The sequence below is a fragment of the Heptranchias perlo genome, chromosome 13 (assembly GCF_035084215.1).
Source record: "Heptranchias perlo isolate sHepPer1 chromosome 13, sHepPer1.hap1, whole genome shotgun sequence".
Lineage (NCBI taxonomy): Eukaryota > Metazoa > Chordata > Chondrichthyes > Hexanchiformes > Hexanchidae > Heptranchias > Heptranchias perlo.
The window spans coordinates 27,999,685-28,012,206 of record NC_090337.1 but is presented as its reverse complement, the minus strand read 5'-3'; the positions used below and the strand labels follow the sequence as shown (position 1 = coordinate 28,012,206).

The 12,522-nt window shown below is 42.8% G+C and overlaps 1 protein-coding gene across 4 annotated transcripts in view; it reads left to right on the top strand.

Moving 5' to 3' along the window:
• LOC137331439 (endothelin-converting enzyme 2-like) overlaps positions 1 to 12,522 on the top strand; it is a 183,184-nt gene that overhangs the window by 148,727 nt on the left and 21,935 nt on the right. For all 4 annotated transcript variants that reach the window (XM_067995226.1, XM_067995229.1, XM_067995228.1 and 1 more), the window contains exons 8-9: positions 331 to 519; positions 2,864 to 3,006. In XM_067995226.1, coding sequence (XP_067851327.1) covers positions 331 to 519; positions 2,864 to 3,006 — 332 coding nt within the window. The remainder of the gene's footprint in view (positions 1 to 330; positions 520 to 2,863; positions 3,007 to 12,522) is intronic.

The window sequence follows — 12,522 nt, the reverse complement described above, 5'->3', positions numbered from 1 at the left end:
CACTTCTTCCAAGCCAGTTTGATCTTTTTTGGGGAGGGGACAGTTGCTTGCACCAAACTACTGTAAACCTGAGCCCAGAATTTCCTTGAAGTTGCTCCTACTCTGCTGCCGTAACTTCGCCAGAAGTGCAGAAGAAACCCCGCTGCATTCCAGCAATGAAACGGCGGTGGAGCAGGTGCAGCTTCCAGGGAATTTCCGGCCCTGGTTTCTCCACTGCCAGATTATTGACTAAACGAAATACAGATGTATAAATTTCCCGATTTCCCTTCAGATTACTTCTGTTTGATATGCTTTATCTTGTAATGCTGCACTTTCTCAAATGTTTCGTAGGTGTTGAATGCATATCTGAACTATATGGTTGAACTGTGTGTACTTCTGGGAGGAGAACATAATTCAACATACACTCAGATGCAGCAAATATTAGAGTTTGAAACCATTCTTGCAAATATCACAGTTCCCCAGGATGAACGTAGGGACGAAGAGAAAATATACCACAAGATGACCATCACAGATTTACAGGTACACTAAATACAATAGCTTTGGATTGAATTGGATGTTTTATATTACATAACTGAAAAACAACAAGAAGTTAGAAATCTAAGGAACGATTGCATCAAATTATTACAATAAAATTACTAGGAAACTGGTAATGCTATGTCAAGTGCTCCAAATGTCACAGTGCTTCTGGCAGTGGGGCCCTGTGTTATTGGATAAAAAAGCTCTTGAATGGCAGCAGCTAAAAATAAAAGGTGATGTTGTGGTACTGGCAGGAAGGTTGTTCAGCAGCGATAGGTGGGCAACACTACTCCATTTGATATTGAAGAGTCGGAGGTCCTGCTGCAGGAGGTGCACCAAAGCTGGGGCCCTATTTGGGGTTAAGGGGCACCTTCCAGCAAAAGTATAGATGCCAGCTGCCATAGAGGGAGATTGCCAATCCAGTCAATGCAGTTACCCATGTCCATCGTACCTGGCTGCAAATGAGAAAGAAGTTTCTTGGTGTCCAGAGCAAAATGAATGTAACTGTACTCCTCCATTTTGCTCACATTTTCTGTGGGGCCCAAACCTATGTTTGTAACTGTTCCATTCTCTAAACGGTACTTTTTCGAGCATTGCACACTACCATTGCTCTTTTGCACATGATCTTTAATTATGCCTGAGCTGCATGGCACATTTTCCTTGAGGATCAGCAAATAGATACTGATGGGTCCAAGCTGAGATGCTTCTCTGCTGTCAGGGGTTTTCTCAGTGGGGTCAGCAGCCATGGATGCCAAGAATAGCCCTAATCTCCTAAGGGCCACCCAACCAGTGTTTCTTCTTCAAATAACGTGGGCACTGGACTGCTGCACAGTGAAAAAAGCATCATGGTTGCTTCCTGGATAATGACCACAGACATGCAAGATGATGTTTCTGTGGTCAAATACCACCTCACTTTTAACTGATAACAAATCATTTTTGCTTCATTAAGGCCTTGGGATTGATAAGAAAGCCCTGATGCCCACATGGGCACCATTTTGCCTTCATGGAACACTGCCATCCAATGAGAGCTGTGTGTTTTGTCCAGATGATTCGTCCTTTCCACAGGAAAAGTGATGAGGGTGTTGCCCCTTGTTAACATGGAGTTTGGCCCTTCCCTGACATCATGATATGCATTGCAAACTGCATGATGTAACAGATGTTTCCTGGGGTTGCCGGAAACAAGCCATTACAAAACCGTTCAGGTTGCCAGTTTGCCTGCCTGTACCTGTCCTTGTTTCAGGATACCTTTTTAATTAGAGGATTCTCCCGGATCTGAAAGCAGTGAAAAATTTGAAGAACATTCTGCAAATGTTCTTCAAATTTCCCAACATAACCATATTTGGTGTGAGATTGGTGAAACCCTTCAAAAAACGGTAAATGGCAATGTCCATTGAGGTGACAATGCTCTCCATGGTTGACTGCAGGGTGTTGATGGTATGTGTGGTAACCATACACGCAAGTTGGTAGTGGACTCTATAATACTCTCTGACATGTTCTGGAAGCTCCCTGGCAGACTGTCCAATGAATTCAACAATTGCTGGTGCACAGAAATCATCTTTCTTCTATAGGCTGGGCTGCAGAAATTTGCATCTCTGTCCTCTTCAGCAGGACGTGAGCTGGCTCTCCAACTAGGACATTCTTTAGCCTTCTTTGTCCCCTCCACCTGTTCTGCTTGGTGGATCCCATAGTGAAGTCCCTTCGAGCTCACCATCTAAGTCATGTGCTGGTGCTTGGCAGGGTAAAGATGAGTGACAATGCATTGTCTTCACAGTTATCTTCATCAGTCTGTCTGACTGTAGTGACCGAGTAGTGACCTAGAAAAAGGAGAGAGGGAGGAGAGTTAGCATGTAGTTGTGAGGGTAAGCACTAGCAGATCAGTAGCAGTGCAATGCACCACCATCTTGTAATGTTCAGTATGTGCCACCTCTTGCCATGTCTGTTCACCAAATTGCCCATGGTACCTGTTAATCATTTGTGGGGAAGAAGACCTCCTTTCTTTCTGTTGTGGACTTGTTCTACCAACATCTCATTGTTGCATCAGAAAATCTCGGGGCCATGCTGGAATTCATGTTGCCCACAGACATCACAGAGAAGTTATATAAGACTGAAGTTAAGTATATTGTGCGTTTTGAATAATTTGACCAGATTTGTCCATAACTACAGTATTAATGGATAAAACTAAATAACTTATTATAGGTAGAATAAATGGCTTCAAATAACTTAGTTATCATCTCCAATCGACTCACTTCTCTTGGGACCAACTTGGTAATTTGGTAAAATTGAATGCAACTTGTTTAAATTGTGTACAAATTTTCAATTATGCGGCTTGCTTATGTTTTTTTCTCAGATTTTAGCACCCGCCATTGATTGGTTGGATTATTTATCATTTGGACTGGCGCCTCTGGATCTGAATGATACAGAACCTGTAGTTGTCTATGCCAAGGAATATCTGCAGTCAGTGTCTGATCTTATTAATAATACTGACAAGAGGTAATTGCAGATAACCTGTTAGTTGGTACATAGTGCTTTGTTTAATTGTATTAATTCTGACCCCTTCTTGTATGAATTAAGGCAACTGAAACTATCAAAGTAGTTGTGTAATTACTTACTAACTAATAAAGATTTAGGACTAGATTTTGGAATCAGAAGCTTGCCTAGTTTAAACCCCATCCCCCAAAAAAAACATTTTTAGGTTTTCATTAAGACTAAGGCCCCGATTTTAACTCCGGGCGGGTAGCTCCATAAAACACGTCGGGGGTATTTTAACTCCCAGGCGACATTATAATCGCATCAGGTGATTCCCATCTGATTGGCTGACATAATGGGAAACCCACCCACTTTCAGAGTGCAATTTCCAGTGGGTCAACCAGAGGCCTATTTAAAGTGACAGTGCACCTCTTAAAGCAAAGTTGCATTCCCTTCTGCAAGATTTTGCTTTAGAGTGATGGAAGAAGAAGCTGCTTCAACATGATTTGCAGGCAAACGCCCAGGTTCTCTGAAGCCTCCCGAGTGTTCCTACTGGAAGAGATCAGGGCAAGGAGGGAAGTTCTCTTTCCAGCCAGTGGGAGAAGGATCCCAAAACACCGTGCTCCAGGCACGAAGTGAGTTTGTCAGCTCTAGGAGTATGGCCCCCAGGACCTGGAAGCAGCACAAGAAGCACTTCAGTGACCTCACAAGAGTAGCAAGGGTGAGTTCAGCTCTTCATTTCTCCATCTCTCTCAACAGCACATAGCATCATAGGTATAGCACTGGAGGTGGTCATTCGGCCCATCGTGCCTGTGCCGGCACTTTCAAAGTGCTATCCAATTAGTCCGGTTCCCCTGCTCTTTCCCCAAAGCCCTGTAAATGCTTTCCCTTCAAGTATTTATCCAATTCACTTTTGAAAGTTGCCATTGAATCTGCTTCCACCACCCTTTCAGATTGCATTCCAGATCATAACAACTCGCTGCATTTAAAAAAAAATGTTTTTTTATGTCGCCTCTGGCTCTTTTGCCAATCACCTTAATCTGTGTCCTCTGGTTACCGACCCTTCCGCCACTGGAAACAATTTCTTCTTATTTTCTTTATCAAAACCGTTCATGATTTTGAACACCTCTATCAAATCTGTTCTAAGGAGAACAACCCCAGCTTCTCCACTCTCTCCATATAACTTATCTCTGGAATCTCTCCTGCACCCTCTCTAAGGTCCTGACGTCTTTCCTAAAGTGTGATGCCAGAAATGATACAATACTCCAGTTGCGGTCTAACCAGTGTTTTATAAAGGTTTAGCATAACTTCCTTACTTTTGTACTCAATGCTTCTATTAATAAAACCCAGGATCCCTTATGCTTTTTTAACAGCCCTCTCAACTTGTCCTGCCATCTTCAAAGATTGGTGTACATACATCCCCTGGTCTCTCTGTCCCTGCACTCCCTTTAAAATTGTACAATTTAATTTACATTGCCTCTCTTCATTCTTCCTACCAAAATGTATCACTTCACACTTCTCTGCGTTAAATTTCATCTTCCATGTATCTGCCCATTTCACCAGTCTGTCTATGTCCTCCTGAAGTCTGTTACTATCCTCCACATTATTTGCTATATTTTTGAGTTTCGTTTCATCTGCAGACTTTGAAATTATACTCTGTATACCCAAGTCCAGGTCATCAATAAATATCAAAAAGAGCAGTGGTCCTAATACTGACCCCAGGGGAACACCACTGTATACTTGCCTTCAGTCTGAAAAACAACCGTTCACCACTACTCTCTGCTTTCTGTCCTATAGCCAATTTTGTATCCGCGTTGCCACTGTCCCTTTAATCCCATGGGCTTTAATTTTGCTAACAGGTCTATTATGTGGTACTTTATCAACTGCCTTTTGAAAGTCCATATACACAACATCAACCACTCTACCGTCATCAACCTTCTCCATTACTTCATCAAAGAACTCAATCACGTTAATCAAACACGATTCTCCTTTAACAAATCCATGCTGACTTTCATTTACTAGCCCAGATTACTGTGTCTCAAAATTTCCCCACCACCCATGTTAGGCTGACTGGCCTGTAATTGCTGGGTTTATCACTGTCCCCTTTTTTGAACATGGGTGTTACATTTGCAATCCTCCAGTCCCCTGGCACCATTCCCATATCTAAGGAGGATTGGAAGATCCTCCAGAGGCCAGAGCCTCTTCAATTTCCACCTTTACTTTACTCAGTAACTTAGGATGTAGCCCATCAGGACCGGGTGGCTTTTCTACTTTGAGTACTGCCAATCATTAAGTACCTCCTCTTTACCTATTTTTATCCTATCCAGTATTGCTACTACCTCCTCCCTTACTGCAACAATGGCAGCATCCTCTTCTTTAGTGAAGATCAATGTGAAATATTCATTTATTACCTCAGCCATGCCCTGTGCCTCCACAAGATCTCTTTTTTCCCTAATTGGTCCCACCCTTCCTTTGACTACCCTTTTACTATTTATGTGTTTATAAAAGACTTTTGGGTTCCCTTTCATGTTAGCCGCTAATCTATTCTCATACTCTCTCCTTGCCCCTCTTATTCCCTCTATTACATCTCCTCTGTACTTTCTGTTTTCAGCTTGGTTCTCTACTCTATTATGTACCTTACGTTTGTTATAAGCCTCCTTTTTCTGTTTCATTTTAATCTTTACGTATCTTTATTCATCCAAGGAGCTCTAGCTTTGGCTGCCCTTTCTCCCTCGTAAGGATGTGTCTACTCTGTACCTGAACCAACTTCTCCTTGATGGCCTCCCAATTTTCAATTACTGTTTTGCCCGCCAGTTTTTGATTCCATTCCACCTGGGCAAGATCCCTTTTTAACTCATTGAAATTAGCCCTCCTCCAGTTAAGTATTTTCACATTTGATTGTTCCTTGTTATTTTCCATAACTATTCTAAACCCTTATGATATTACAATCACTGTTCCCAAATGTTCCCCCACTGAAACATGCTCCACTTGCCCCATTTCATTCCCCAGAACTAGATCCAGCCCTGCTTCCTTTCTTGTTGGGCTGGCAACAGTCCTTTTCACCCTGCCCCACCACTCTTAACAATTCCCTCCCCTCTATCACATCCTTCACCACCCAGCACAAGGCCACACTATACCACTTCTCATTGTCGTTCTAAACACACACACATATATACCTCTTCCTGGCTCCCTTCACGGCAGAACTAACAGCATTCTCTTCTCACGGTAGCCTTTGCAGAATCAACAACTTCTCGCGTGGCTCCTTTCTCACTTCACACTCCAGACATGTGCTTTCCATTCACCACCTTCCCATCCTGATTGCTTCTTGCTTCTTCTCCCTCTGTATTTACATAACAAACAGAAGCCCCACACATCTGCTTTCTCCTTTGTAGGAGGCACTTAATATCTCTCTCTCTCACTCTCACTCTCTCTCTCTGCAGGACAGGACAGCGCCCAACACCAGGGAGAGGAGGAGGACCAGGGCTGGACCAGTCAACATCATGAACCTCTCTGAGCAGGAGTAGCAAACGCTGGAAATCAGTGGCCCCTCCAAGACTGTCAGAATAGGAGATTTCAAGGTGGTTCATTCTCAGTAGCTGTAGTCCTCAGAAGAAGACACCTCAGAGGGAGCGAATCCTTCAGAGAAAGCACCATCACGCGCAGCATCACTCCCAAGCACCAGCACAGAGAGTAGCACCTCTGCTAGGTTAGTGTAAGTTAGAGAACTCTGCATGTGGTGAGCAGCAGCATACACTGAAGGCAGGGACAACTCGGGAGACAGCTCGCTAGAGGGCGAGGCCATCTCCCAGCTCTGCTGAGGAGGATGGAAATGTGGACTTAAGAGGCCAAGCCATGAGTAGAAAACTGCTTGCTTCACATAAGCCGTTATATCAGATATTGGAAGGCCAGGCAAGGAGCTTCAACACTACAGCTAAAGGTATGGAGGAGTCAGCTTCCAGCCTCTGTGGTGTCATCTAGCATGGCATCAACACTCTGCAGTTTACCTTGGAGAGTGTGGCCACCTCCAGGGACGCTGCAGCTGGAACCTCTCAATAGGAGTCAATGTTAACAGTCTTTGCAGCTTTGGTATCGAAGATTAAGGAGTGATCTGGTTGAGGTATTCAAGGTGATTAAAGGATTTGATAGGGTAGATAGAGAGAAACTGTTTCCTCTGGTGGAGGTGTCCAGAACAAGGGGGTATAACCTTAAAATTAGAGTTCGGCCATTCAAGTATGATGTCGGGAAGCACTTCTTCACACAAAGGGTAGCGCAAATCTGGAACTCTCTTACCCTAAAAGCTGTTGAGGCTCGGTCAATTGAAAATTTTGAAACTGAGATTGATAGATTTTTGTTAGTCAAGGGTATTAAGGGATATGGAACCAAGGATAGTTGAGATACAGATCATCCTTGATCTGATTGAATAGCGGAACAGGCTTGAGGGGCTGAATGGCCTACTCCTTTTCCTACATTCCTATGAAAGAAGCAAAAGCAACACCCCCGATAAGTAGCGAGTGCTTAATGAAGGTAAGTAAGAACAACCAACTAGAAAGACGCAACTGCAAGCTCAGAACTGCCTTGCAATGCACTACTCACAATAGCACACAGATAATAATGACCTGAGTGCCTGCAAGTGAATTCTCCTTTATGTGCAGCTTCCAGTCATATTAGTCATTTGTGAAGCCAATACTGCTAGGTTTTACTCAGCGGGTTTGCCAATCAGCAAGACTTCAGACCTGCCCAGTTAAAATTGTGTTGGGTTCCTAATAACGTCATAGAACCCTGATTTGAATTTATTCACCTGTTTGCATTTGCCACCTGAGTCAGCTGCTGTTAAAATGATAATTGGGAATGGGGTGGTAAGTCAATTTTTTTGCAGTTTTAACCACTCATCTGTCATCAGCAATCCCTTTAAAAATAAGCATTACAAGGAAAGGCCATTAATTTGTTTTTATCTTTCCAAGGCTCTTGTTACAGTTAAAGGTTCATTATGAGTGACGTACATCAAACAAGAACACCTCACTCGCGCTTGCTCAGTTACATTGCCCAGATACAGTGTTAGCTTGTTTGCCTTTGAAACTTGCTATAGCATTTGGCCTGAAATTGCTGAAAACGTGTGCCATTGTAATGGTGCGGAAATTCCAGGAAATTATTACGTAAGTGACTTATGCCATTACGTACGCCACGCCATAATTTGCTGGGACTTTTGCGCTGCTACACAGAGACCTTCGCCGAAAAAGTTGAACAGCTAATTATCATAGCTTCGCCCCATTAAAATCAATGGCAAGATCGAGTTTGCTGAATTAACACCACTGTAATCGCCACAGCCACTTAGTCCAGTACAAGATGGCGCTGGAGAACGCAGAATCGGTATAGTATCCAATCACTCAGCAGGTTACCCGAGGGTAACATTTTTACTGACTTGTTTCTGGAACTTCATTTCCAATCTTAAACCTCAAATAAGTAATAAATTAAGTGTTTTGACAGCCAACCATGTTCTGATTTTCCTCCGACTGATGGTATTTTTAATATTAATATCTATTGAGCTTGTGCGCTAAACATGTTTTGCAACTGGTAATGAAATATGGCTAGGAATTGTATGCAGTTCAGGAGACAATCCTGTGCATAAGGGTCACTTCTTAACGCTGAGTTATATATTTATGCTATGGTTTTAGCACAAACTCGTCAATCAGATTAAACCCAACCTGGACATTCTGTCTGTATATACTGCGACCCATCCCCACGTTATTAAATTGGAGCCATTGCTCCTAAACACGTCCCTGTTAAATAACCTGTTCGGTTCTGTGTCGGGCCCTGGTACCTTGGATGTGTATCAGACGTTGGCCACGCGATTCCCGATCCGCTGCTATGTTCGCTGCGGAATATTCAAATAATTTTTCCAGCAAATTGTGACCTGAATTTGCTACTGGAGGATTGGGGAGTTTATTACCATGCTGACATCAGTAGTAGGGAAAATGCTAGAATCCATTATTAAGGATGTAGTAACAGGGCACTTAGAAAATCATAGAATGATTAGGCAAAGTCAACATGGTTTTATGAAAGGGAAATCGTGTTTGCCAAATCTATTAGAGTTTTTTGAGGGTGTAACTAGCAGGGTGGATAAAGGGGAACCAATGGATATAGTATATTTGGATTTTCAAAAGGCCTTTGATGAGGTGCCATACAAGAGGTTGTTACACAAGGCTAGGGCTCATGGGATTGGGGTAATATATTAACATGGATTGAGGATTGGTTAACGGACAGAAAACAGAGTAGGAATAAATGGGCCATTTTCATGTTGGCAGGTTATAACTAGTGGGTTGCCACAAGGATCATTGCTTGGGCCTCAGCTGTTTGCAATATATATCAGTGATTTAGATTACATTGAGTGTAATGTATCCCAAGTTTTTTTTTATTCGTTCATGGAATGTGGGCGTCGCTGGTGAGGCCGGCATTTATTGCCCATCCCTAATTGCCTTTGAGAAGGTGGTGGTGAGCCGCCGCCTTGAACCGCTGCAGTCCGTGTGGTGAAGGTTCTCCCACAGTGCTGTTAGGAAGGGAGTTCCAGGATTGGAAGTTGCTGACGATACAAAGCTAGATGGGAAAGTAAGCTTTGAGTAGGATGCAAAGAGGCTGCAAAGGAATATAGACAGGTTAAGTGAGTGGACAAGAAGGTGGCAGATGGAGTACAATTTGGGGAAATGTGAAATTATCGACTTTGGTCGGAAGAATGGAAAAGCAGCATATTTTTTAAAAGGTGAGAGACTAAGAAAAGTTGGTAGTCAGAGGGATTTGGGTGTCCTTGTACATGAATCACAGAAAGTTAACATGCAGATACAGCAAGCAATTAAGAAAGCAAATGGTATGTTGGCCTTTATTGCAAGAGGGTTGAAGTGTAAGGAGGTCTTGCTGCAATTATATAGGGCTCTGGTGAGACCATACTTGGAGTACTGTGTACAGTTTTGGTCTCCTTACCGAAGGAACGATATACTTGTCTTAAAGGGGGTGCAACGAAGGTTCACTAGATTGATTCCTAGGATGAGAGGGTTGTCCTATGAGGAACGATTTGAGTAGAATGGCCTATATTCTCCGGAGTTTAGAAGAATGAGAGGTGATTTCATTGAAACGAATAAAATTCTTAGATGGCTTGACAGGGTAGATGCTGAGAGGCTGTTTCCCCTGGCTGGAGAGTCTAGAACTAGGGGTCGGCCATTTAGGACCGAGATGAGGAAACATTTCTTCATCCAGAGGGTTGTGAAACTTTGGAATTCTCTACCCCAGGTGGCTGTGGATGCTCAGTCATTGAGTGTATTCAACACTGAGATCGATAGATTGTTGGACACTGGAGTTGAGGTAGAAGATCAGCCATGATCTTAATGAATGGTGGAGGAGGCTCGAGGGGCCGTATGGCCTACTCACGCTCCTATTTCTTATGTTATATCATCTCACCTGTTACTTTCTGTCTCCTTCCTCACTGCTGGTATTTTCACAATCTTGGCCTTGCTATCAGTGGCCTTATGACATCCTAAAACCCAAAACTTTTCCATTATATCTGACAAGTTTGTGCATTCCAGATTATTTTCCTCTACTTTCTGTTATAAAATGTTTGCTAACAGAATCCAAGATGATTTAAGCTGTTTGTCTCCTTACCTTCAATTTAGTTGTCTTGATCCCTTTGCCGGCGTCTTATTTTTCCTCTTTATTGGACCTATTTATAATTAACTTGATGTTTTTTTAAAAATCCAGTTGCTAGAATAGTTTTTTAGACAATTTTCTAGGAATAATTGAAGCTCAATCAGTACACAGCCATCTATCTCATTGGCCGACATTCTATTAAGTTGTGACACTTAATGGTAAATGTGACGCCACTAATTCATATAGTTGAGCAAGTTTCATAGTAGGAATTTGAGGACACATGCATTCGAATGAATGTTTAATAATGGAACCATTTGAACAAGATTCTCAGCAAATACCTTCTATGTTCATTTTTTAGTGCACTTTGATAGGTGAAATGCTAGGAAACTGGAACGCTTCCAGTTTTATCTCCTAAGGGGGAATTTTAACCCCCAAGTTGGGTGGGAAGGTAAAAATTGTAAAAACGTCAAACTCGCCTCCAATCCGCCCACTTCCGGTTTTAATGGAGGCGGGGCGAGGGGCAGCGACCAACCCAATCTCAGGAGGCGGGTCAGTCACTGAAATCTTTTAAGGAGGCTGAAGGCCTCCATTTTAACAGTTTTTTTTATTTGTAACTCCTGCGGGCCGTGATTCCCAGGGCTCTTGATCCTCGCCATGTAAGAGGAGGCGAGAAGGGACAGATCATCAGGTAAGTGCCTTTATTGAACTGCTTGTGGACCAAAAGGAGCAATAGCGTTTCCTCCAGGCCCAACAAGCTTACCTGCCTTGATTGGACTCCTGCGATTGGCCGACCCCGGCCCCCCCCCCCCCCCCCCCGCGATGGCTCTGGGCCCTCGCCTGATGAATCCAAATCCCCCCCCCCGGCCCGCCATGTTATCAGACTTACCTTGCATTCCCGGCTGCTTTCCTGCCAGACAGGCAGCCAGCCTGTCAATCTGGCTGGCGGTCACACAGGAAACCTGCTGAGAAAATTTAAAAGATGTGTTGCAGTTAAATTCTGCAGGACGTCGAAATCCTCTCCACTCTCCCCGCCCCTCCCCACATTCTCCTCACAGCTCTAAGTCAAAATCCAGGCCCTAGTGACAGCATGAGGCATTTCAAAGTCATATACAGCACAGCCGAATAGAGTAAAGTTCCCTCTATTCCACTGCAACAATGTGCATTAATCTCAACCTCTTAATAGTACCTGCTACTTCACTGGTGTGAATGTTTCTCTTGCCTAGATCCAGTCATCCTTAAAGATGGGTGAAATTGCTAATTTGTTTGAAACTATGAATGGTTTTGTGCTACGGACTTGCATCCATTAGAACTGATCAAATTCATTTCACATGGACTCTTGCAGCTCATCGGTCCAGTTTGATTTTAAACCCAGGCTTCAGCAGGGAGAGGACAGTATACTATTCACTGTGCAACCAACTTCTCTCTCGCCTCCCCAAATTCCTTCTTTGATCAGCTTATTAGCGATCCGCCATGTATCATATACTTTGAAACAAGGTTACAATTGTACTTTTCCACTACTTCTCAAGACTCTCTGCTCTATAAAATTTCTTCTAATTATAAATGTTGATGATAAGCACATGGAGTATTGCAGTTTATCAGCTTATAAAGAATGTCTGTTTCTACACTGAATTGTGTTTTTTTTTGTGGACTATTCTTTTCTTCATCTTACATTGTTCAAACTCGTATGGTTTATTGTTTATGAAATTTTAGACATTTTCTTAGTTTTCCTTTGGTAACAGCAGTTGCTTTATTGAGTTTTGCAGTAAATAGATTATTCAGTTCATATGAAAGTAAACACTGTCATAAATAAATATAAGTTGGATTTTGTGAAAAAAATAATGCATATTAGAGCATGGTCTGTGTGAATTGAGTTTCACATTAATAAAACAGAACTGAATTAAAATGGTT